Genomic DNA, 27,233 nt, shown 5'->3' with positions numbered 1-27,233 from the left:
AAAGTATTTTCCTAGATATTTTCCATAGAATTCCTGAAAATAATTTCTTTCTCAGTATCAAAAGCCAGACTTGAGATTCTCATTTTGTCCCTGCTTGCTATTTTTTATTACTTTCCCTATCTGCATTCCTATTTCTTTTCTTCTTCTTCTTGTTTATTTTTCTGAATCTAACAGTGGGGAATCCACTTGACTGTGCTCACAGCAGGTAATAAGTACCATGGTAGTTACTGGATTGGTTTCCTTGGATAGTTAAAATAACAAGATGGTAATTAAGTTTTTTTGAAGCTGCCAACTGTTTTGGAGATTTGGTGTATATTTAAGGCTTATTTAAAAATAGTTCCTCCAAAAACTGAACTATTTAACCAGTAGAATTCCTGTATCACTTAGAGAATTCTTAGATTACTGGAACTTATCTCAAGTAGAAAAAAAATCCTGTTTTATATAAGCCTAGATATAATGCTACACTGTCTCAATTCTGATTCTTTCTTAAATTTTTTTTTAATAGTTGTAGATGGACAGAAGCCTTTTTTTGTTTGTTTGTTTATTTTTATATGGTGGTAAGGATCAAACCCAGTGCCCCATACATGCTAGGCAAGTGCTGTCACTGAGCAGCAGCCTCAGCCCCTCAATTCTGATTATTTTAATGTTTAACTTATGATCTCTACCTACCATAAACTCCCTAAAATAGCTTTTTCCCTTTTTTTCCCTAAAATAGCTTTTGACTGTAGTATGTACTTTTAAAATACAGGTTTTGAAAATACTGAATAATGAGAACCATTATTCAGATGCATTTAAAGATACAGATTTAGCCATTATCTTTTTTAAAATACTTTTTTTTTAGTTGTAAGTGGACACAAATACCTTTATTTTATTTATTTGTATATGGTGCTGAGGATCGAACCCAGGGCCTCATACATGCTAGGCAAGCATTCTACCACTGAGCCATAACCCAGTTTCCTGGGCCCCCCTTTTTAATCTTCTACATATGGGAGAAAACATACCACCCTTGACTTTCTGAGTCTGGCTTATTTCATTTAGCATGATGTTCTCCTGTTCTATCCATTTACCTGCAAATGACACAATTTTGTTCCTCTTCATGGCTGCATTAAACTCCATCGTATATGCATAGCACATTTTTGCTAGCTACTCATCCGTTGAAGAGCACCCAGGCTGGTTTCATAACTTGGCTATTGTGAATTACACTACTGTAAACATAGTTATGCATGTATTACTATAGTATGCTGACTTTAGTTCTTTTGGATAATTACTGAGGAATGGCATAGCTGGATCATTTGGTGACTCTTTTGAGGGACCACCATGCTGATTTCCCTAGTGGCTGTACTAACTTATAATTCCAGCAACAGCACGTAAATGCTTCTTTTTCCCCACATCCTTACCATATTTGTTCTGATTTTTATTCTTAAGTTTACCATTCTAACTGGAATGAAATGAAGTCTCAGTGTAGTTAGTTTGTTTTCAGTACTGGGGATTGAACTCGGGGTGATTCACCACCAAGCTACATCCCTGGTCGTTTTTAAAAACAAAATTTTTTTTTAAATTCTTTTTTTTTTAGTTGTTGATGGACCTTTATTTTATTTATTTATATATGGTGCTGAGACTTGAACCCAGTGCCTCACACATGCTAGGCAAGTGCTCTACCACTGAGCCACAACCCCAGTCCCCAAGTTTTTTTTTTTTTTAAGACATGATTTCACTAAATTGCCTCCAACTTGAGATCCTCCTGCCTCAGCATCCCAAGTTGCTGGGATTTCAGGTGTGTGCCACCAAGCCCAGCCTCACACTATAGTTTTGATTAGCATTTCCCTGATTGCTAAAGATATTGTATATTTGTTGGCAATATGTATTTCTTCTTTTGAGAAATGTCTGCTCAGTTTATTTACCCATTAAGTGGGTTTAACAGTGAACTCAGTCCCAGGATAAAGACTACTAGCAAAAATTAGGTACAGTACTAGAAAAGGTTTGTGGTAAGAAAAACTGGCCAGTCTGAGTCCAGTACTGTGTCATCTTCAGATTCTGTTCACAACAGTTTAAAAACCATTCTTATCCATTCAGTCTCTTCACCCACTGTTCAGATGAGGAAAATCAATGGTGTGTGATATATTAAGTAGAATCCAATCTAAGCAATCCCTGTCCACTTGAGCTCTCTCCTCTGGAGAAATTTGCCAGGATCCTCCAGGCTAGTTCCCTATTCTCTCTAGTCTCAAACTTACATTGTAGACTTAGGGCCTGGCACAGAGGCAGTCAGGAAAGTGTGGACAAATCAGTCCAATTCAGCAGCTCCAGCAATACATCAACTCGTTCTGCAGACCATGGATTCCCCCTATCGCTCTGATTAGTGCAAGCTCTGACCCAAATGCTGAATAAACATATTGGCCAGGTGATGCAGGTTCTCATTGTTAGGATACATTTTAGCGTAGGAAATAAACTGTCGACGGAGGCGGCTCAGTTCTGCCACCATCAAGGCCCTAGTGAACCTTAAGTGCTCTTGTGCCTGTAAGTGTTGTTACTAAGTTCCCAGGCACAGTGCTCTTCTGTGCTTCCATCAGCCTGGCCAACACCTGGCTTGTGACTTGATCCAACTGGTGTAAAAAGCTGCCTGCCAGAAGCAAGGGGCTGGGATTGTGTAGACGGATGTGGCGGGGGAGCCTGGATCTCTGCCAGAGGTAATGCCTCTTCTAAGCCTACCACGGTAAACAACGGTTGATCCTAACAGTTCTCGGAGGGTTGGGAGTCTCAAAGCGCAGTGTTAGAGCCTGGCAAAGGCTCTGGACACATGCTCCACAGATTTCTCAGACTCCGGAATCACTGCAGCTCCAGTTCCCTAGGTACCTCACCTCTGCTCTCCCTTTTACTATGGAAGCCAGTTGGTGGAGAGCTCTGTTGTCTGCAGCCTCAGATTTCCCGCCCTCCTCAGCACGCTGCAGCCAACTCACATTGACGTTCGGGCGGTTCTTCTCCCCACCGGTCACCTGAGGTCCTCACACCAACTGGCCTTAAGCAATAAATCAGGCAAAGCAGTGTGCGCGCTTCCTGCGAGCTAAGCAATAGAACTCGTAGCGGAAGTTTTGATGTAGTTAGGGGAGTCCAGGATGAAGACGTTGTGGCAACTCTGGTGTCGGTCCACACTGTGGCGTCCTGTCATTGACTGCGGTGGGGCCAGCAGCGTGCAGCTGTGCTCTTCCGCGCGGCAGTTCTAGCATCTGTGCAGCAGCCGGCAAAACACCTCAAGGGGCATCCTACCCGGGAGCTCTGGGTCAACTTCCGGGTTATTTGTTTATCGGAAGAGTAATTGGCAAAGATTTTTTTTCCCCCGTACTGTAGGCTCTCCCCAAAACTCTGGTTTTCTTTGCTCTGCAGAAGCTTTTTATTTGATGCCAACCCTTTCATTAATTCTTGGTTTTTAAAAAAAGTATTTATTTTTTAGTTGTAGTTGGACCAATATCTTTATTTATTATATTTATGTGGTGCTGAGGATCGAACCCAGTGCCTCGCAGGTACTAGGTGAGCGCTCTACCGTTGAGCTACAACCCCAGCCCCTAATTCTTGGTTTTATTTCCTGAGACTCTTAAATAAATCTTACTGAGAAAGTCTATGCCCACTCTATATGGTGGAGTGTTGACCCATATATGTTTTTTATTTTTTTCTAGTAGCAAAATTTTTAGTCTAATTCCTAGGACATTAATCCATTTTTTTTAAAGAGAGAGTGAGAGAGGAGAGAGAGAGAGAGAGAGAGAGAGAGAGAGAGAGAGAGAGAATTTTTTTTTTAATATTTATTTTTTAGTTTTCGGCGGACACAACATCTTTGTCTGTATGTGGTGCTGAGGATCCAACCCGGGCCGCACACATGCCAGGCGAGCGCACTACCGCTTGAGCCACATCCCCAGCCCCATTAATCCATTTTTTAGTAGACTTTTGTGCTTGCTGAGAGGAAGTCTAGTTTATAAAGGTAGTTTAGTTATTAGTAATGATATAGCCTAGGAGATGATTATAGGCTTGGGTAATTAAACTGAGGTAGAGGACTAAATCACTGGAGATGAGGAAGTCAAGAAACAGATGTCAGAGTGTTGGAAGAATCACCTGTGGAGATATTGAAATAACCAAAACTTTTTAAGAGTTGTAGTGTGCTGGGCACAATAGCATACTCCAGTAACCCCAGTGATTTGAGAGTCTGAGGAGAGGAAGGAAGATCACAAGTTGGAGGCCAGTCTCAGCAATTTAGCAAGGTCCTAAGTAACTTAGTCACACTGTGTCTCAAAAAATTTAAAAAAGCTGGGGATGTAGCTCAGCGGTAAAGTGCCCTGGGTTCAATCCCCAATACTAGGGGTGGGGATGGGGGGAAGAGTTGTGGTAGAGGGAGTAATAGTAAGGTAGGTGTTCAAATATTCAAATAATGAGAGTGTGTGTGGAGAGCTGCTGAAGACTAATTGTACTAGTGAATGAGTTAGCCCAATAGCGGGTTAGAGAAATTTTAGGGAGACAGGTGGGACACTAATATGTAGGTGGCAGCAAGGTATGAGGAAGATACCTGATCTACCTTAAGACCAGATGATCTGGCACTGCCTGAGAGGGCTCCAAGAAAAATGGTATCTTCAAGGGAATCAAGGATCCGTTAATGTAAGGAGGTGAATGGAATAAAATGCTCAAAGAGGCTGAGGATAGGGGACTGGCTGATGACTTGCTTGAGTTCAGAAAGTATAGGGGAAGGGTTGGTTGGGAGGAGGGATATGAGTCTGGATCAGTTTAAGGTATGTATAGATTTAAGAGAGATGAGAGACCATAATATAAGGAATTACCTAGGAGACAATGGCTTCTTATAATGACTGAAATATAGGGCATGACTGGATTGATTCTCAAAGGATAAAATTTCAATCCTAGCCAGTATGTCACCTAAGACTTGTAAATAGCTTATATAATAAAAACTGTTAGGTTTCCAGGTTAGAAATTCAAGTAATATAGAAAAAATGGTACATTATAATTGTACATAATAATGGGGTTCATTATGCCAAATTCACACATGCACATAGCATGATTTGATCAATCTCATTACCTAGTGCTAGCCTTACTATTATTATTATTTATTTTTTTAGTTGTAGATGGACACAGTATCTTTATTTTAGTCATTTATTTTTATGTGGTGCTGAGAATCCAACCCAGAGTCTCATGCATGTAAGGCAAGTACTCTACCACTGAGCTACAGCCCCAGTCTCCTAACCTTATTATTTTTAGTGGCTGAATTGTATTCCATTATATTTAACCAGTGCCCTATTGACATTTAGATTATTTCTGTTTTGTTGTTGCAATGAAATCTTTAAATTTATATTTGGGGATACTTTTATTATATAAACTACATAAATAGGATAAATTTCAATGTTGAAAGATAAGAGTATTTACAAAGTATTAGATATATCAAATTTCTCTTCAAAATTATTTCATTAATTTACATTCTCATCAACAGTATATGAAGCCAGGAATAGTGGCACAGGCCTGTAATTCCAGAGGCTGGTGAGGCTGAGGCAAGAGGAACTACATGCCAGCCCTTTTTTATATTTTTTATTTAGAGACAGGGTCTTGCTGAGTTGCCTAGCACCTTGTTATGTTGCTGAGGTTGGCTTTGAACTCTTGATCCTCCTGCCCCAGCCTCCCACGTTGCCGGGATTATAGTCATGTGCCATCGTGTCCAGCTCCTAGTCCTTTTATATTTTGAGACAGGATCTTGCTAATTTGCCAAGGCTGGCCTGGAACTGGAGATCCTCCTGCCTCAGACTCCCAAATTGCTGGGACTACAGGTATGCATTGTCCAATACTACTAGCCTGGGAACCAAGTTCTCTACACAAAACCCGTGTTTTCTATTTTTTGGTGTTTAACTATATGCTTGTTACTTGGATAATTTAAAACATGTGTTTGTATATGTGTGGCTATAATAAAAAAGCATACTTAACATAATACCCTTAGAAATCGCACCAATTAATTGTGTGGTGCTGCCAGATTATTTTGTATATGTGTGTTCACCTTCTGATAAACTACCATTTCTATTTAATTGAAGAGTAGCTTGAGATTTTAGGACAAGAGGGTTTTAAAAAAATTACCATTTTATGACAGTTTGTACAACTTCAGATCTAATATGTTTGCATTAATTAAAATAATCTCATTTTTCTAATTGAATTAACTATAGGCAAATTGCATAAGCTCATATAAAATAAATGTATACTTAAAACAAGTTATTAATAACATGAGAAACAAAATTCGTGATTTAAAAAATGTGTTGACTGATATTCATTTCAGAGACTGTTTCTTTTTAATTCACAGTTTAGTTTTATTAACTTTATTGAGATCTGTCAGAATATGTACTTGTAATAAATAGTTTTGCTTTTAAATATATTCATTTTTACATTGTAGAAAATGTATTACTGACTTTTAAACTTAGCTAAACAGCATTTTCAGTCTTTTCACCTTCTGTGGCTATCTTTTAAAAAAAATTATGCTGTCTTTTGATGCAGTTTCTTCACTGTTCCCAGTTTCCCCAAAATAGATACATCAGGTGCCTTTGTTACTATAACAGCAGCACCTCAAATAAATTAATTTAAATTTTGGTTTAACATTGTGTGATGTTTATCTATCTTTAGAAGTCTCTCACATACCTCATTTATCAAGGTTATACTTTGAAAAATCATTTTATAGTTTGATTAGTAGCAAAAGTTCAATGTGTAGAACATAGATACAGAGATAATGGACAGGATAATGGACAGGAATGATGAGAGTAGTGTAATTCCATACTTCATGGATGGATGAATGATTAAAAGACATGTTTGCTTGAGTCTTAGGTCAGTACTTTAGAATTGTGAATAGTTCTTGCCTTCACATTGATTTCCTTTTTTTTTTTTTTTTTGAGTGAACCCCCAGGGTTGCTCTTACCAAGTTTACACCCCCCAAACTTTACTCTTTTTTTTTTAATTTTGATTTAGGATTTCACTAAGTTGCTGAGGCTATCAGAGTTGCTAAGATTATAGGCATTTGCCATCATACCTGGCATCATATTAAATTCCTAGTAGAACTGCCATTAAAATGAGTGAAGGCCAAGACGCTAAAAAAATTAGTCTGGAACAAAGAAAAATTTTTGATAAATACCATATTTTTAGTATAAATAACCTATACCTTTATTATTTTACAATATTAGTTTGTTAGGGCAGTTATAACAAAGTACCATAGACTTTGTGGCTTAAATAACATTTATTTTCTCATAGTTGTATAAACTATAAATCTGGATCAAGGTTGTGGGGAGCCATTCTGACACATGATTGGGTGACTCCCGTTAAGGGCCTGAGGCACTCTGGCTGTGTCGGAGTTATCCCGACCCTTTCCTGATGAGAGAGCCCATCCGTGTGGGGGTGTGCGTGACCACTGACCCTGGAGACCCAATCACTGACCCTGACCTTGGAGTACAGCCCCCCCTCAACCTTCATTGGATGGAATTCTCCCCTGAATCTCTTGTCCCCCCAAATAAAAGGCTACTCCCCGGCGGCGTGTTCGCTCTCTCTCTCCTGCTAGCCCAGAGTAATCCTCACTGCCCTGCTGGGCGGCTTGAGGCGGGGACCAGGGAGGCGAGCCGTCTCGGACCTAGCAATATAAAATAAGGTACTGTCTGTGTGTTTTATTTTGATCTCTTCTAACTAACTTAATGCCAGAACCTCATTAATGAAACCACTGCGCAGGCCGCGTGGTAGACAAGGTGTCATAAAATTGTTTTCTTCTGAGGTGTAACTACAATGAAATAACAGAAGCAGTGCACTATATAAAGAGGAGAGGTTTATTTAGCTCACAGTTTTGGAGGTTCAAAGGCATGACACTTGCATCAGCTCATTTTCTGATGAAGTCCTAATAGTGAATGGTAGGTGTCAATGGTGGGAGTGTGTTGGAACAAGCAGTTACATCTTGAGCCAGGAAGCAGAGAGAGCTAGGAGCTCTGTAATGCCTTTCAAGGGCATTCCCCCATGACCTAAGGACCTCCCTTTAGACCACACCATTTTCCAATACTACTAGCCTGGGAACCAAGTTCTCTACACAAGAACCTTTGGGGGGACACAAATATTCAATGACCTAATTTTAATTTATATACCTCTCTAAAGACATTCTGACATTTTGAGCTACTAGCATGTAGGACATCATTTAAAATTTTTGAGGGCATACAATTCAACTATAATAGAGTAATATATTCTTTTTTCTTTCCTTTTTTTTTTTTTTTTTTTGGTATGTGGATTGAACCCAAGGGCACTTTACCACTGTGCTGCGTCTCCAACACTTTTTAATTTTTTTTTTTTTTAATTTTGAGATAGGGTCTCACTTAGTTGCTGGCCTTAAACTTGGGATCTCCTGCCTTAGTCTCCTGCGTCACTACAATTACAGGTATGTGCCATTATGCCTGACTAGGAATACATTTTTTAGTTAAAACTTTTCTGGGGCCTAAGTTTTTATTTTTAAGCTAGTATGGTAGTGTTTGCTGTGCTAAGTAAATAAAAGTTGAAATTCCTGAAGGTGATTTGGGGCCTTTTCTATTAACTTACCGTGAATATAACTTTCTTGAAAAATATAGTCCATGTGTATATGAAAAAAAAATATAAGGGCCATTCTTTTTTATAGGAAGTTCATATTAAGTATGAGGGTAAGACTACACTGATGAAAACAGTATATCTTTTGGTGGAACAATTTTAGGTGTACATATTTTTTAGTTTCTATTATGTCTGGAGTCTTCTCCATAAATCCTATGATAATCTGCTTATTTAATGTGTTATACAGATTTATAATTCTGTGACATTTGTTGATGTATGTTGCTATTGGTAAGTACAATTAGCTAACATTTTTCTTAATATCAGATTTTCCTCAAATATGACTACCTGAATTTCTTTTGGTATCATCTATTCTATCTTCTACCGTTTTAGCATAAGCTGGGCATAAGATGCATACCTTTAAATCCAGCAACTCACAGGCTGAGGCAGGAGGATTGCAAATTCAAGGCCAGCCCCAGCAATTTAGTGAGATACTGTCTCCAAACAAAAAAATAAAAAGGGGGGCGGGGGGTGGGTGGGTAAGCTCAGTGGTAAAGTGCTCCTGAATTTAATCCCAAGTACTAAAACAAACAAATATACATGAATATTTCTGCTTTAAACTTCATATTATTAGGGTATTGTTTATTAGTATTAGTGTGTGATATTTATTTTCTACCTACTAGAAATATCAAATTTATATGACCATGTCCATAAAATACAGGGGAAAAAAAAGATTGTTGCTTAAAAATGTGTTTTATTTTTAAAGTAGAATTGATTTGTCTGGCAGATAATACCAAAAACAAGAAACCGTCTCACTATGGAAAACTTTACTATTCAGAGTAGAAGCATTCTTATACTATTATCAGGACTATTTGATTTTTGTTTTTGTGTGTCTGCCCTCTAGCCCCTAGGGATTAAATCTAGGACTTCGTGCATGCTAGGCAAGGACTCTACCATTGACTTACTACCAGTTCTCCATTTCTTAAAAAGATCAAATTAAGATCACATCAAGATACTAGTCTACACTCTCCAGAATTGCTAAAACTAAAAATGACCAACAATACCAAATACTGGTGAATATGTGGAACAACCAGTATTCTCAAGCATATACAAATGGTACAGTCAATTTGGAAAAGGGTCTGGCAGTTTCTTTCTTTTTCTTTTCTTTTCTTTTCTTTTCTTTCCCTCCCCCGCCTTCCTCCCTTCTCCCTCTCCTTCTCTCCCTCCTTCCCTCCCTCCCACCCTTCCTTCCTTCCTTCCTTCCTTCCTTCCTTCCTTCATGGGGATCAAACCCAGGGGCACTTAACCATCGAGCCATATCCCCAGTCCTTTTTTTATTTTTTATTTAGAGACGGGGTCTCCCCAAGTTACTTAGGGACTTGCTAAGTTGCTGAAGTTAACTTCGAATTTGCAATCCTCCTGCCTCATCCTCTCTGGCAATTTCTTATAAAATGAAATATACACCTACTCTGTGACTCAGCAATTCCACTTCTAGATGTTTACCCAAAGAAATGAAAACATTTCTACAAAAATGAGTCATACAGGAATGTTTATAGCAACTTTATTCATCATAGCAAAAAACTGAATACAGCCCACAGGTCCCACAGGAGAATAAACTGTAATACATTAATGAGATGGAAAACTATTCAGCAATGAAAAAAATGAACTATTAATGATAAGAATGCTTGTTATAAAAGTCTATGTATGTATGTATGTATGTATGAATGTGGTAATGGGTGTCAAACCCAAGGCCTCATGCATGCTAGGCAAGTGCTCTACTGCTGAGCTACATACCTAGCCCTATATGAATTTATTCATATAAAAGTTCAGAAAGAGACACAACTAACCAATGGTGGAAAAAATGAGAAAAGTGGGAGACTGATAGAGAGGATTGAGTGGAAATGAGTTTGGGGAATGCTGTAAAATAATCATATCATGTATCTTGGTAGAGTATCTTTGAATTTCATAGGCATATGCATTTATCAAAATTTGGTGAATGTAAAAAAATGGTAAGTGTACATATGAGAGCTGTATATTTTTATATGCATAAATTTTACTAATATTTGTAAACAAATACTGAATTCTAGTTTGTGATATACATACTGAAGTATGTACTTTGGAGAAAGTATACTGACATCAGTAAGTTGCTTTAACATGTGTGGAAAATAAGATGTATTGATAGATTAATGGATAGACGTATAGCAAAGTATTAATGACAGAATCTGTGATGGATATATGAATATTCACTGTAAAGTTATTTTAACTTTTCTGTACATTTGAATATTTTCATGATAGAGTACTGAGAAGGGGGAAACTGCATTTGATACCCTCAAAAGCAGTTCCTTCCTTATTTACTCAAGAAGCAAAGTAAGCTTTTGAAGAAAAGCAAAATAACTTCTGAAAGTCACTTATTATGTTTTTGGTGGAATGTAAGTTCCACCAAACATGATGATACAACTAACATGAATCATTAGTTGGTTTCTTTATGTTACATCTTTTTGTTATGTTAACATTATATATATCATTGGGAAATTAGTTTGTTTAATATTAATTCATCATTTAAAATTGTGTTTGCTTTAGGAAATCTTAAAAGTGGGATAAATTATCATTCTTTTTCTTTCTTTTTGGACTGGGTGTTGAACCCAAGAGCATTTTACCACTGAGCTACATCCCCAGCCCTCTTTATTTTTTATTTTGAGACAGGGTTTCGCTAAGTTGCTTAGGGCCTCAGTAGGTTGCTGAGGCTGGCCTTGAACCTGTGATCCTCCTGCCTCAGCATCTTGAATTGCTAGGATTACAAGTATGTGCCATCAGGTCCAGCTGTCATTATTTTCTGTATCAGAAATTCTTCCTCCTACCTCTGTTCTGCAAATTTTCTTGAGGTTCTATTATAATTTATAACAATCAGGTATTTAAAAGACCAATTGTAGCCAGGTGCAGTATGCACACTTATAATCCCAACAATTTGGGAGACTGAGGCAGGAGGATCTTAAATTTGAGGCCAGTCTCAGCAATTTAGCAAGACCTTGTCTCAAAACAAAAAATTAAAAGGAGTGGGGATGTACCCAAGTACACCTTGATTTAATTCCTGGGACCTCCCCCCATCAAAAAAAAAAAAAAAAAAAGAGAGAGAGAGAGAGAGAGAGAAAGACCATAAGCCCTGTGTGAATAAGATAGGCAAATAAATCACACTTCCTTTACAGTGATTTATTTAAATTATGGTGAATGCAGTTGGTTTTGTGCACATGTACAGACTAAAAAGCAGTAATCTACAATCTGCTATAGACTTTGCCTGAATTTAGCCTTCCTTAGCCTTATTTGAATAATTTATAGAGGGCAAGAAGAAAAATGGAAGGTAATTATAAATTCTTCATAAATTTTGATTGATTTGATATTAGTTCTCTATATTTCTCAGTTATTTATACTTAAGATCTCTAAATCCCATCCAAAACACATGAACAGGAATTAAAGGTTTCTAGGTTTACAGAGAAGAATCTGAGAACAAAATGACTACTACAAGGTCATAGCACAAATTAAATAGCATGGAATTTGTTTGGCATTATTGACCCCCTCACATATCAGTTTTTCTTCCTGAGTTACTCTTTTCCCTATGCTTCATAGTTGAATGTATTTGATTCAATTCACTGAATATGCACTCCTTTAACAAAGTATCATTTTTACTTATTTTCTATACTCAAGAATCAAGATGCACATGTCTTTGTATTATCAGGGTAATTATCCCAGGCATGGTGGCACATGCCTGTAATCCCAGCAATTGGGGAGGATCATGTATTTGAGGTCAGCCTCAATAATTTAGCAAGACCCTGTCTCAAAATAAAAAACAAAAAATTTAAAAATGGATTGTGGGTGTGGCTCAGTGGCAAGGCACCTCTGGGGCCAATCCCTAGTCCAGGGAACAGAGAAAAAAAGAGTAATTATCATTGTCTCTATAAAAGGCAGTTAAAGCTGGGGCTGTGGCTCAGCCGTAGACCGCTAGCCTAGCACATGCCAGGCGCATGGTTCGGTCCTCAACACTACATAAAAATAAAAAATAAATAAAAATAATTTTTTTAAAGGCAGTTAAATCCATAAAAATCCAGTTTAAAAAACGGGAAGCAGGCGGGGGGAGTGCCTCAGTACATGTTTTTCAATATTAGAGTTAACAATGACACGGTCTGCTTTTCTCAGAAATTACCAGAAAGAAAAATGGAGGAAAATAAATGCAACATTATTGTTATCTTCAATAAGACTAATGCCAGCTAGGGCTGGGGTTGTGGCTCAGTAGTAGATGCTTGCCCAATACATGTGAGACACTGGGTTTGATCCCCAGCACCACGTTAAAAAAAAAAAAAAAACAACTAGTATTATGTCCATCTACAACTAAAAAAAAAGAGCAACACCAAATGGCAAAACTGAGTAAGGGCTGCCAAAGAAAACAAAGGCCAAATAGGTATGTAGAAGTGAGACAGAATGCCTACATCTGCAGATCTCACTAAAAGCTAATGGAGTGTATTCTCCAAATAAGGTGCTATGATTTTAGAACTATTCCGAGACTACTAGCAGGTGCTTCTTATTAGCTAGCTTGGTACTAAGGAGAATGTAGAGAGAAACAGCTGAATGAGGAACTGGATATATACCATATTTAAAAAGGCATTGTGAGGGCTGCGGTTGTAGCTTAGTGGTATAGTACTTGCCTAGCATATGTGAGGCCTGGGTTGAAATCTCAGCATCACATATAAATAAATAAATAAATGTCCCTTGACAACTTAAAAAAAAAAAAAGGCATTGTGAGGAAAGAAACCCTTCACTGGAAACAGCTTTGTAGTTGCCAATATTTGTTGGCTGGGAGAAGCCAAGAAGAAAATAACTCTTTGATACAATCTCTTATAAATAGCTGGTCCAGGAAGAACAGATGATTAATTATTATAAAGGAAACAGCAAGAGATTTATATAAAAATAGTTGAAAAGATCAAAATGAAAATAAAAGGTAATTGAAGATGAAAAACAACTGATGCAAGATATAATAAAACATAGTCTTGAATAAAACCAAAACACTAGGCAGAGATAGATCAAGAAAGATTTGGTACAGAAGACAAAGTGTTAGCCAATAGAGTTCATGAAATAAATGGAAGAGAAAAATCAAATTGCCAGTGAAATAAATGGCATATTAGAAATGCAAAAGAAGAAGAGACCCTTCTGAAAAACATAATAAGGGACATGGGAAAACAAAAAAAAATAAGTAAAATGAAATTGAAATTAACTAAGTGTTTAAAAGGTCTAGAGGACCAATGTTAGATGTGGAATATGGATGAAGCAGAATAATTATTCTTGAAGAATAAAACTCCATAGAATATAATACTCAAAGATATTTCTCAAGAAAACTATTCAGAAACAAAGGCAGACCTGAATCTGTAGATTGAGTGGCTACATCATGAACCAGAAAATTTTATGTAGAACAGTTATCTCAAGGTACAACCTAGTAATGTTATTGGAAAATTGCAAAAGATATGAAGGGGAGAAAAATTCAGATTAACTTCAGAATTCTCCTCAGAATAAGTCCAGTGCCAGAAGTCAGTAAAACAAAATCTATCAAGTCCTTGAGGACAGAAAATGTTTCCAAGAAAATTTATATCTAACCAAACTGTAATTAAGGTAAAAAGGCAGTAGAGGTTTTTAAACATGAAAGAACTCAGCAAATGTGATTTCTTTGATATATTCTTAAGAAATTAGTAGAATATACATTCCTGCTAACCAAATGCTAAGGAAAATATAGTAAAAGACCTGGTGTAAATATAGAATCCATAGGATTAATGCAGGGTTTACTATTTCAGAACAGAATTTGCCTGGGCAGTTTAGTCAAGAACCTGTCTCAAAATAAAATAATACAATTTTTAAAAAGGCTGGGTAGAGTGTCCCTGGGTTCAGTTCCCTGTACCCGCCCACCCCCCAAAAAAGCTTCCTAAGGTTATGCTGACAGCAGCAGGAGAGAATGAAATTTCTGCTGAGAACCCCAAACCCTGAACTGTAGCAACTAGTCATTTAGAAGGCATTATTTAGATTTAGAAAAGCTAATAAAAAGAACCTGTGATGTGTGGGCATTACAATCAGTTGGCTCCAGGTGGCATTCCTGGAGCTCTACAAAGAGGCTGTTCTACAAAGAATGAAAACAGCTTAAAGAGGAAAAAAAATCAGCCCTGATTTTAACTCCATTTAGTCCACTAAGGAAAAGAATACTAAGTCAGGTGGGGAATTTGTTTTCTTTATTTTTAGTTTAATGTGGTGGAGGGAGGATAATCAAATATTCAACATTTAAGTGCTATCATCCTAGCAAGGACATACTGAGTAGATAGCATCATTCTCATATGTGGGTTGAGATGAAGCTGCTCCAGATGAGTCTCTTTCAAAGTTAATTGATGGAAACTTCCCACCTTCAGGAATTTTTATTACCTTAGCAATGCTATGCCAAGACTGCTGAGACACAGCTGTGGGTGCTGTGCAGCCGCCCACATCCCAGTGTCAGGAAGGATGTGCTTTTAAACCTCTAATTTATCTAATAATGTCTTTAGTGATTTGTGTAGGTTTGGCATTGTGATGAAAATGCTTCCTGGCTTGGCTTATAACAAGAATCCAGTTTTCAGTCTTAAAATGTACATTGTTTTATTATATTTTGCAATTTTGTATTGGTTCTTTTTAGTTACACATGACAGTTGACTCCATTATGATACAATTATGCATGGAATAAATCTTATTCTAAGCAGGACCCCATTCTTGTGGGTGCACACCATGGTGGGGTTCACATAGGTATTTTCATATATGTACTTAGGAAAATTATGTTAGATTCATTCTCCTGTCTTTCCTTGCACATTGTTTTATTATGCATATGAAAGAGATTTATGAGTCCACTTAGAAAATAACCTAAAGAAACCTATCAAGAAAGATCTATCAAAATACTACCCTTTTTTTAAAAAAAAATACCATCCTGTCCATCTAAAAAAAATACCATCCTGTCCATCTAACAGAATTTATCCACCCATGGTATTTGAGAATGAATACAAATTAAATGTTTTTATGCCATAATAATTGATTTATCTCTTGTGGTTCCTGTTTTATAAAAAGATAATAACATACAGTGCTGAAAGAGAGCCAGTGTTCATAATAAATTATAATTTGACTCCTTTCCTTTTCTCTAATGGAAAATATTAATTGATTGGACTGATGCCAGCCTGTACAGTAGAGATGAAATAATGAGCTATTGTAAATAAATGCTTATAAGAGGTAGGAAATAGTACTCTTGCTTAACAAAGTTTCATAACCAGTGAGTAACAATATTATTTTATTTTAACTTAATGGTGTAGTCATGTCTTTTTTTTTTAAAAAAATAAATGTGGGCTGGGGGTAAGGCTTAGTGGTAAATGCTTGCCTCTCATGAATGAAGCCCTGGGTTTGATCCCAGCAGGGGATTGAAGCATTCTTCTCTAATGGATTCACTTAAAAGATTGATTACATTTATCAACATAAATTTCATTCAGGTTTTAAGAAAACATATAGTACAGGGGGCTGGGAATGTGGCTCAGTGGTAGAGCACCTGCCTCACATGTGTGGGTTCAGTCCCTAGGGCACCCCCTGCCAATATATCTGATGTAAAGGTAGATTACTCCTATATTACTTACAGAAATAATACTGTTTCCTTTCTACTGAAGTATGTGAAAACACGTGTTTGGATCTGAAGTATGTTTTGTGTGTGCATTTATTTTATTTTCAATCAGCATCTCAGAATGTTACCCAGGCTGGTCTTGAGCTCCTGGTCTTAAGAGATCCTTTTGTCTCAGTTTCACAAGTAGCTGGGACTACAGGTCTGTGTCATTGCCTGGTTAGTCTATACTTTCATCTGCCTTTTTCCCATCTTTGAAATTAAAAACCTTATTTGGCATTGAATCCCACCATTATGTATAATTAAAATGCACCAATAAAAAATAGCAGGAAAAGAACCCTTATTTGGTAGAGAATTATAAAAGAATTTTAGACCTGGTATAGACTTTATAGAGTTATTTTATTCCAATTGTTTTTTCCTTTTTCTTTTTCTTTTTTGTAGTGGGAATTGAACTTAGGGTACTCTACCACTGAATTACATCTCCAGAACCCAGACTATTTATTTTAAGACAGGGTCCCACTAAGTTGTCCATTCCAGCCTTAATCTTGGGATCCTCCTGCCTTAGCCTCCAGAGTTGCTGTGGGCCATTGCACCTGGCTTTATTCATTTTCTTAATTTTCCAAAATTTTTAGGTCTCTCTCAGTATGTAACTAACTGTATGTGTTCAGACTCCAAAGTTAATAATGATCTTTATTTGTTTGTTTATTTATTTATTGTAGTCTTGAGCTCAAATCCCTCAGCCCTTTGTTTTTTAATCTTTATAGGAACATGGAGAAGTTACTGTACAAGTTAATTTCTGAGTACCTGAGATATCTATGTATATGTAATAGTGTTTTGTATCTATATGTATCAAGGATCCAGATATAATAATTAACTCTAGCAAGTACTATAGGAGAAGAAAATACTAACGTTTCTCCTATGATTTGGTCCTACTGTGAAACCTAAAGACATCAATATTCATCTAGACTATAAGGAATGAACATCTTCAGTACTAAAACTTTGCTTCTGTATTCCAATCCAATAATTCTGAGTTGTTTTTAGTGCTGGGAATTGAGCCCAGGGTTTCACACATAAGCACACATTCTACTCCTGAGCTACATACACCCTAGCCTTAATTCTGATAATTATTTGGGTAATTCTCACAATGATTTAATATCTGTCTCCTTAAATACTGCTCCAGATACTGAAACAAATTAATATAATTGTATAAACGTTGGTGATGGTCATTAGGATGCAGTGTATAATTCTAAATCTTTCATTACATACATTTTGGGCTTTAGCTAGTTTTTTCATTTTTGGGTGCTAGGGATCCAACCCAGGGCCTTATATATATTAAGCATGCATTCTACCACTGAACTATATTCCAAGACACTATTTTTGAAATAGAATTAAAACAGCAAGACTGACCTACCCAGATAAATATTTGGAGGATAAAGATGTCAGCCAATGTGAGCTGCAGGAAAGAGCAATGAGATCATTCTTGAATCCTGGTTTTGTGGTATTTGTCTGTCTGTCTGAAGGATATTTCTGCCATTCCTTGTTTACTGAGTTCAGTTTATGATGATTTATTAGAGCCTAGATTTCTGATTTATAGTATACAACATTGAGAAAGTTAGTACACACAGAATTCAAATATGCACTCATACATTCATTAATATAAGTAGCTTCAATAAACTTTAATATTTTACTTAAGTGTTTAAACTTATGGGACCCTTAATGAGTTTTCAACATTGTTCAAAAGATATGTATGTGTATAGCTTGTGTATGATTTAGAGACAGAATGGATAATGATTTTTATTTTAATCTATGAATATGTAAAATCTGTACTTTGAAACAAAGTAACAAACTGATTTGTATGAAAACATTTCCTTTTATTCATAAGATGTGAATCACTAGAGGTAAGAAAGGGGAAAGCACTTAAAAATATCTGTTGGTATGTAAAAAAAGCAAAGCATTATTCTTGGACTATATTTAAGAGTCCTAACAAAATTAATGTGAATTTAGGATATCAGTCTACCCAAAGAACACACTGCAAAAGTGAAAAAAAAATTAATCATACTAAATGAACATCAGTAGTATTTGCAATACAGTAACATTTGTAAGCCTAGTTCTAGTTCTCCCACTGCCATGTTTTTGGCCCTCTCTTATGCTTATTATTTTTGCCAAACTTTAAAACCTCCAGTATAAGGATCTTTCAAGGATTTTAAGAAAAGTTTTTAAAGAAAGCAGTTTGCTGTATTAGTCATTCCTGGTTAATTCTCTTAAAGTGGCAAACATTAGTGATAAGCTTTTATTTGAGGTGTATCAAATATTCTCTGATGTGACTGTGTTTTAAAAATATATTTGAAATTCTGATTTTTCAGAAATAATTTTCAATTCAGAGTCAAAACTATGAGAAATTATTCTCACTAACTAGTTTTTTGACATGTAGGAATTGCTGATGTGGGTGAAGTGTCTAACTTGATGTTTTATATCTAGCTATTAGTCATCTAATCCTCCTCCCTATTTTACTGAAAATATTTTCATTCTGTCTGACAAAAAGTAAAAAATTACATTAACTGTGACTAAAAATGTACTGCAAATGACATATTAATGAGACTAATGGTTCTTGCCTTATTCTCTAAAGTTTTTCATATTCTTACCTTTGGTGAACCTATATCCAGATAGCTTAATTATACAAAAGGTATCATTTTCTTTGGGAACTTAAGGGAACAAAGATTACAATAAATGTTATCAGATCATTTGTTAATATAAAATTAAAAACAAAAGAACCAATTAAATGTCCTAACTATAAACTAAAAGTTCACTTTGGGCATGTCCCAGATAGTTCACCTATCAATGGGAGTAAAAGCATCACAGAAAGATTAAGTTGAGCAATGCTCATGAAGAACTTAGGTCTGTGAAGGAAAATTTTGACTCCAAGAAAAATTCATTTAACTTAGCATAAAAAGAAAACTGGTTACACTGTTTGTAAACCATTTGGATTTTAAAGAGATTTCATCAGTTTGTTTCATAATTGTTTCCATCATAATTAGGATTCAGAATATATACTTACCCCCACATCTGGAGCAATACCTAGCTAGCCTTATCTCATTCACCTTATTCTACTTCCTTTAAAAAAAATGCTAGACACACATACACACTCACATACACATTGTCACAATTCATGCATTGATTTCATTATTTACTAAGGATCATAACCTCTTAATTTAAAAAATACTGATGAGGTTAGGCATAGTGGCACCTATAATTCCAGCTACTTGGGAGGCTGAGGCAGGAGGGCAACTTAGTGAGACCCTGTCTCAAAATAAAAACTAAAAACAGAAAAAGAAAAAAGAAAAAGAATTACTGGTGATTGAATTTTCTATCCCCCGCTGCCCCAGGACTTGGAATGTAAGTATTGTCATTTTATTGTTTTTGAATCACTAACTGCATTGGTCTCACCTAGACCTGTTATAAAAAATGGCACTAGCTCCAAAATGTTGTTCATAATCTTCTTGTTTACAGACTAAACATTCTGCCCTAGATTTTGTGCCCAAGTACTCCCACCTACAATTCTTTAATTACATTTAGACCACAGTGATTTACAACTCAAGTCCTGTTCTTTCATTTTCAATTTAGAGTTCATGGTCCAACATTCTAACCATATCCTTAAAATAGATACTACCCGGCATGGGAACAGAGAAAAAATCATACTGTCAGAAAAACTGATTTATGCCATGCCCAGTGCAGTGGCGTATCTGTAATCCCAGTGGCTCAGGAGGTTGAGGCAGGAGGATTGCAAATTCAAAACTAGCTTCAGCAACTTAGTGAGGCCCTAAGCAACTCAGTGAGACCCTGTCTCTAAATAAAATACAAAAGGGGCTGGGGATGTGGCTCAGTGGTCAAGCGCCCCTTGGTTCAATCCCCAGTACCAAAAAAAAAAAAAAGAAAAAAGAAAAACTGATTTGTTTAAAAATTATTCCAAATCCCAACAATTTCTTAGCACAGATAGTCTACTGCTCTAATTAGACTATTTCATGTCTACTTCCTCTTAATCTCTTCTCTTCTTCCACACGCTTTCTAGAAATCCACCACTTGGTTGATAACCTAACCTAATGGTCCTCAAAGTATGGCTCTCAGACCAGCAGCATGAATATCACCTAGAAACTTGTTAGAAATGAAAATTATCAGGTCCTATTGCCTACTGAGTCAGAGACTTTGTGGATAGGGCCCAGCAATCTGTGTTTTAACAAGCCCTGCAGATAATTTTGATGCATGAAAATGTTGAGAATGAATTTAGCCACATTCTTCATTGAGAAGGGTTCTTTTGTTGATATATATTCTGAGCAGTAGAACAGTGCCTGCCACAAAACAAGTCCCAGTAAGTATTTTTTTGAATCAAACATTAGATTAGTACCTCCTTTTCCTGCTGACAAATCTAGAAACCTATCTGCATCTGTATTGATTTTCTTCCCTCTTTTTCCAACAAAGGAAATGTGCCTCATCCTGTCAAAGGACAATATTTTCATATATAGATTGAATCTCATTCCTTCTTGCCTTTTCAAGAAGTTTGCTCATTTGATCATCCCTTCTTTCCCGCATTATCACTTTTCTCTTTTTGAGTATGTTTGTTACTTTTGGGGGGTGGTTACTGGGGATTAAACCCAATGGTGCTTTACCCTAGACATTTTACTTATTCATTTCATTTTTGAAACAGTCTCACTAAGTTATGCAGGCTGGCCTTGAAATTAGGATCCTCCTGCTCAGCCTCCTGAGATGCTGGCATTACAGGTGTGTGCCATCACACCTGACTCTCAGTTTTTCTCTTTTGGATCATTTAATTTCATACATAGTCAGACTCTACACTGTGTTAAAACAACAAGAGCAACAACCTTTCCCTGTCTTACATGTTCTTTATCAGTTACTACCCCATATATCATTTCCCCTCTCTGCCAAACCTCCTTACGTCCTACCACAATTCAATTCATTCTAGTTTGATTTTCACCTCTCCTATTCAGTGAACTTTTTTTTTTTTTTTTTTTTTTTTTGACAAAGCCAATGGATCTGGGGGCAGGAAAGAGTGCTGGGGATTGAATCCAGGTGGGCTTTACCACTGAGCTACATCCCTAGCCCTTGTTATTTTGAGACAGGATCTCACCAAGTTGCTGAGGCTGGCCTTGAACTTTCAATCCTCCTGCTGAAGCCTCCCAAATTGCTGGGATTACAGGCACGCAGCACCAACTCCAGTTTAAGCCAACGATTTTTATAAAAAGCACCAGTGAGCCAGGCATAATAGCCTGTAATCCTAATGACTTGGGAGGCTGAGGCAGGAGGATTGCAAGTATGAGGCCAGGCTAGACAACATAGTGAGATCCTATTCAAAAATAAAAAGGCTAGGAGTGTGTGGCTTGGTGGCAGAGTACTCCTGTGTGCAATCCCCAGTACTAAAAATAAAAACAAAACAAAACAAAAAAAACATGAGTAATCCAAAGTGTAAATTCAGCTGGGCACAATGACACATGCCTATAATCCCAGTGACTTGGGGTATCAAAAGTTCAAGGCCAACTTAGCAAGACCCTGTCTCAAAATAAAAAATAAAAGGGCTGGGGATATGGCTAAGTTCCCCTTGGTTTAATCGCCTATACTGCCCGCCCCCCATACAAGTGTACAATTCCATGATTTCAATATATTCATAGTTGTTCAGTCATCATTGTAATCTGTTTTAGAAAATGTTCACCACTCTTGAAAGAAATACCTCATGCAGTAGTAGTAAGTAGTAGTAAGTCCCCATGCTTGCTCTCCCTCACTCCTGCCTACCAGCCCTAAGCTATTGCTACTATTTCTTTAGATTTTTCTACAATATATAGCTTTTCTCACAATGTTTTCAGTTTTCATCCATATATTGGAAAGACATCATATAAGTGCTCCATTCCTTTTCATGGATGAATAATATTCTATTGTATGACTATACTGCATTTCATTTATCCAACATCAGTTTTTTAAAAAAAATCACTGGCTGCAGCTGAGGTGGTGGTGCACTTGGTTACTTATGCTTTTCAGCTATTATGAATAATACTGTTATGTATATTCATGCACATGTTTTTTAAATGAAGTATGCTTTTATTTCTCAAGTATGTATACTCACCTTCTCTGTAAGGTCTCCTTAAGTTAATCCCATGGAATTGTTGGGCCATATGGTATAATGTTTAAATTTTTAAAAACTACATAATTTTACATTCACACTTAGGGATATATGAGTGTTCCAGTTGCCCCCAGAGTCACCAACACTTGTTATTACTTGTCTTTTTCACCCTCCCCCCCGGTTCTGGGGATCAGACCCAGAACTTGCACATGTTAAGCAAGAGCTCTACCATTAAGCTATGTTCCCAGTGCACATATGATGTGTTTTGAGTTAACTTTTTAATATGGTAAAAGGAAAGGGTCCAACTTGATTCTTTTGCATATGTATACCCAGTTATTCCAAGCACCAAAGATGGTTCTTTCCTCATTGAATTGTTTTGACATTCAAGTTGATGATGATTTACATGTTATTAGATTCAGTATTCATTTTTTCACTTATGAATTGGACCTCTTAGCAGAACTGTTGACTACTCCCCACTTCAAATATTCTACTCTCTTTGTTCTCTTGCTGTTTCTTTTCAATCTTCAACCAAGCTTTTTTTTTTTAATTTAATATTTTTAGTTGTCCATGGACTTTTATTTTATTTATTTACATGTAGTGCTGAGAATTAAACCCAGTGCCTTACTCATGCTAGGCAAGCACTCCACCACTGAGCCACAACTTCAGCCCCTTCTACCAAGCTTTTAAATATTGGGTTTTCAATTACTTTATGTAACAAATTATCACAAAACTTAGTGGTATAAAGCAATAATTTATTTTATGACAGTTTCTTTCAGTCAGGAGTTACAGACTGGGCAAAACAGAGTTGGCCTACTCTGATCCATGATGGTTGGAGCATCAGCTGAAAGACTTAGGCTGAGGACTGATATTACTTGAAGGCCTGTACACTTACATGTCAAGCAGCTGATGACTGTAGCTGCGGGGGCCCTCAGTTCATATCCACATAAGTCTGTTTGTGTGGTTTCTCCATGTATGCTGGTTTGGGCTTCCTCACAACATGGTGGCTAGGTTCCAAGAGCAAGCATCTAGAGGGAAAGAGGAAGAAAGAAGCCTGGGGCCATGTGGCCTTTCTGACCAAAATTCAGAAGTTACAAAGCATCACTTTTGCCACATTTTAAAATCATAGTAGTCATCAAGTCTTAACTCCATGTAAAGAGAGGGAAACAGATTCCACCTCTTTATGGGAAATGTCAAGGTTCTGTAATAGCATGAGGGCTGGGGATGCAGTTCAGTGGCAGAGTACTTGACTAGCCTGTGAGGTCCTGGGTTAGAGCTCCACAACCACAGGACAAAAAATCCTGGGACCATTGACATTGTTGCGACCTCTTTTAGAAAAACAATTTGCCAAGTCTTTTTTGGCCACATAGTTCACATTCTTCTCATATGTTAAATATACTCCACCTCTCCCCTAAGGTCTCCTGAAGTCTAATCCCATGACTGGCATCATGCTCAGGCTGAGCTTCAGGATCTCACTGAGGTAAGACCTAGGTGCAGGTAGAGATTCTTTGGGTATGGTTTCTTCTTTGCACTCTTAGGTTTTCAGATGAAAAAGAACCAATGAACTAAAGAGGCAAATACAGCCCCCACCCCATTACCCCTTATATAATGTTAAAACATAGGATAATCTTCTTATCCCAAAGGAGGAAACCAGGAGGCACATAGAAGTCACTGATCCAAAACAGTTGTCTTTTTACATTTTCTCTATGTGATCCATTGTGTTTCCATTGCTTTCAATACCATCCATATGTTTGTGACTTCCAAACTTACTAACATTTCTGAACACCATACTAGAATGTCCAATTAACCATTTTATGTCTTTACTAAGTTATCTCAGATATTTCCAAATAAACATGTTAAAATGAACTCTTGCTATCTACTTCACCCCACTTCCTCCACTTTATCCCACTTCCTCCACAAATCTGGTATTTTCCTAGTTTCCTTTCTTTGTAGATGATCATACCATTCATTTAGTTGCTCAGATAAAAATCTAGTTCTTAAGTTTTAATTCTTTTCTCTTTTCCTTTCTCCTCTTACATTAATAATCAACAGATTCTATATTATCTTTCTCTAAAGTAAATTCATTTCCCTTTCTCACCTGGTTTGTAACTGTATTCTTATCAATCACACTTATTCATTCTTGTTTCCTTCTAATTTTCTTTGACACAGCAACCAAAGTAATATTTGAATTCGTGTGTGACTAAGGCGTTTTCTTGCTCAAAATCTGTGAATTATCACTACACTTTGAGTAAAATCTAAATCCTATACCATGGTCTAGAGAGCCTCCAAAACTGGCCTTTGCCTAGCCTGTAACTTTATTCTCTGCTTTGGTACTTAACCACCATGCTTCATTTCCTCTGAGTTTCTTTCGGTTCCTTGATCTCCTTCTGAGTTTTTTTTAGTTCCAAGTTTTCCTAAAGGTCTATACACATACTATTCCCTCTGCCTAAAATATTTTCTCCTGACTTACCACTCTCACATAACTGAGTCTTCATCTTTCGAAGGAATGGCATTACTGACCATCCTACATAGGTACTACCCCCTTTATTATTCTGTCACTATATTGTTTCCTTTATAAAACTTTTCCTGCATTTTAATTGTATCCTATTTGTTCTTTATCATCTCCTTAGCTGGATTGTAAATCCTAGTAGGTTAGGTGCCATCTCTGTGTTATACACCAAGTGCCTAGTAGAGTTTTTAACCACACAATACATCCTCAATAAATATTTGTAAGACTGAGTGTGGTGGCTTATCACCTGTAATCTCAGTACTTGGGAGACTGAGGCAAGAGGACTGCAAGGTCAAGGCCAGTATGGACAACTTGGTGTGAGACCCTATCTCAAAATGAAAAATAAAAAGGGTTAGGGTTATAGTTCAGTGGTAGAGTGTCCCTAGGTTCAGTCTCCAATAGCACAAAAATAAGTACTTGAATATTGTTTAAAGGTATAATTTTGAGGTGTTATTACTAATATAATTATTAATGTTCAATGTATGATTTCCTAATTTTTACTGAAAATTGCCTTTATTTTTCTCTTTCAGTAATTGCCCTTCATTTTTGGCTGCTGCGTTAGCCAGAGCCACATCAGATGAAGTGCTTCAAAGTGATCTTTCTGCACATTATATCCCAAAGGAAACGGATGGCACAGAAGGGAGTGTGGGTAAGTACTTTGTACATTATTTGTTTAAAAATCCTAAAATCATGTGTAATGGTCCACAGAATATATCTGCAAAATACTAAATCTAATTACATTTACCCACTAGTTGATTATAGAGAAAAAAATGCAAAAATTTTTATCAAATAAATCAATAAAAAGAGAAAAGAAGAGAGAAAACACAAATGTATTTTGAAAAAGTGTAGTAGTATATGGAAGGTAACTATAACAACAGGAGATTGTCATAAAAATATGTAGATAAATGGAAAAAGTAGTGAGAAATATGAATACACAACAATAAGTGGATGAGGTGCGAGTTTGAACAAAACCCATTTAAAAAATTTAAATTTAAAATCTAAGTTAAAAATCAGATATAAAAATTTAAGAAATGAGTTGTAACAAAACTTCTCATTAGTTATACTTTATGTCTATCAGTGAATCCAGCTCTTAATGACAGGCATGTAACGTGTAGTTTAATTGTATGGGTCAACAGTCTTTTTTTCCAGGAATAGTATTAGCCTCAATTTCTTAATGCATATTTGTTAATGTATTAGGCCTATACATTTGACAGGATTGAAAGAAAAGATTTTTGTAAAAATTAGAGAACTATTACTCTAAGCCACCTCTGTTTTTTGATGCTGGGGATTGAACCCAGGACCTTTCCCATGTCAAGCATGTGCTCCACTATTGAGCTATGTCTCCAGCACACAACTCCCCCAATTTTAAGGAATTTTTACTAGTTCATGCTGTTTGTTCTGTTATAAATATTTGTTATAAATAAGGAATGAAGTATATTATTAATTTGAATTGGAATGGCTAGATTCCAGAGAATGTGAGGCAGATACAAAAATAAACATTCCTGCTCTTTATCTTTCTAGATTTTTTTTTTTTTTTTTTTTTTTTACAGAAAGTTGTCAAGGAAGGAATTACTCTGCTTGTTTTTAGTGAGAGTAATTGATTTACCTGGAACCAAACTGTTCCAGAGTCAAGCTGGATAGGATTCCTGCTACAAAGCATCGGTCTTTCCTCTGGTACTGATGCCTAAAGCACAGAGCCTTGTACATGGAAAGATAAGAGAGATTAAAAATTCTGCTTCACTGAAGCCAGCATGATGGCTGACTCAGCTCCAGCTCAGTACAATGACATTAGCGACTGATGAATAATTTACAGCTGTGAGGGGGTGGACTGCTACATTGGACGATTTTCACTTTTTCACACCCCCTTTTTATTTTATTTTTCCGTTTCATGTGGCAATTATTTATGTACTGATACCCACCATTCCCTGCAGAAGAACACTTAATGTTGCAAGATTGAAGTCCTACCCTATATGCCTATTTTTGAAGAAATTTCTGAACCCCAGAAGATAGCGAAAGTAAAATGAAGGGTTTTTCTTTTGGTAGATATTATTTTCTAATTTTGTATTTTTCCAAGATATTACTCAGTAATGTCTTCTTCTATTGCTGTGATTCATACTGTACTGTAATTCTAAACTATTGGCAAATCTTTAATCAGTTTAATCCAAATTACTCAGTGTGAATTGCTATAGGGACTATTGTGATAATTCATACATCAGAGTGGGACATGAGCATAATGAATAAGGCCTGCGGTCACTAGCTTTTTAACATTTATTTTTTAGTTGTAACTGGACAACGATATCTTTGTTTCATCTATCCATTTTTATATGGTGCTGAGGATTGAACCCAGGGCCTTGCACGTGTTAGGCAAGCGCTCAACCACTGAGCCACAA

The 27,233-nt window shown here is 36.6% G+C and overlaps 2 protein-coding genes and 1 pseudogene across 6 annotated transcripts in view; 1 reads left to right on the top strand and 2 right to left on the bottom strand.

Moving 5' to 3' along the window:
* The window catches only part of TRIM37 (tripartite motif containing 37), a 246,306-nt gene that overhangs the window by 69,831 nt on the left and 149,242 nt on the right, over positions 1–27,233 (bottom strand). For 3 of the 4 annotated variants that reach the window (XM_081270428.1, XM_081270433.1, XM_081270427.1), the window contains one exon: positions 23,073–23,362. The exons of the other annotated variant lie outside the window; for it this stretch is intronic. In XM_081270428.1, the coding sequence (XP_081126554.1) occupies positions 23,342–23,362 (21 nt within the window). In that variant the 3' untranslated portion in view covers positions 23,073–23,341. Of the gene's footprint in view, positions 1–23,072; positions 23,363–27,233 lie in introns of those variants that run through there. 4 annotated transcript variants of the gene reach the window in all.
* PPM1E (protein phosphatase, Mg2+/Mn2+ dependent 1E) overlaps positions 1–27,233 on the top strand; it is a 128,565-nt gene that overhangs the window by 82,259 nt on the left and 19,073 nt on the right. Inside the window, exon 2 of the mRNA XM_081270438.1 lies at positions 25,374–25,492. Within this exon, the coding sequence (XP_081126564.1) occupies positions 25,374–25,492 (119 nt within the window). The remainder of the gene's footprint in view (positions 1–25,373; positions 25,493–27,233) is intronic.
* On the bottom strand, positions 2,354–3,163 carry LOC308635484 (protein KTI12 homolog; annotated as a pseudogene). The gene is made up of 2 exons: positions 3,010–3,163; positions 2,354–2,727 (listed from the first exon to the last, which is right to left on the bottom strand). The product of its transcript is annotated as a protein KTI12 homolog (transcript).

The sequence above is a fragment of the Spermophilus citellus genome, assembly GCF_964194105.1.
Source record: "Spermophilus citellus genome assembly, chromosome: 17".
NCBI classification, from domain to species: Eukaryota; Metazoa; Chordata; class Mammalia; order Rodentia; family Sciuridae; genus Spermophilus; species Spermophilus citellus.
This window is presented reverse-complemented; position numbering and strand designations above follow the sequence as displayed.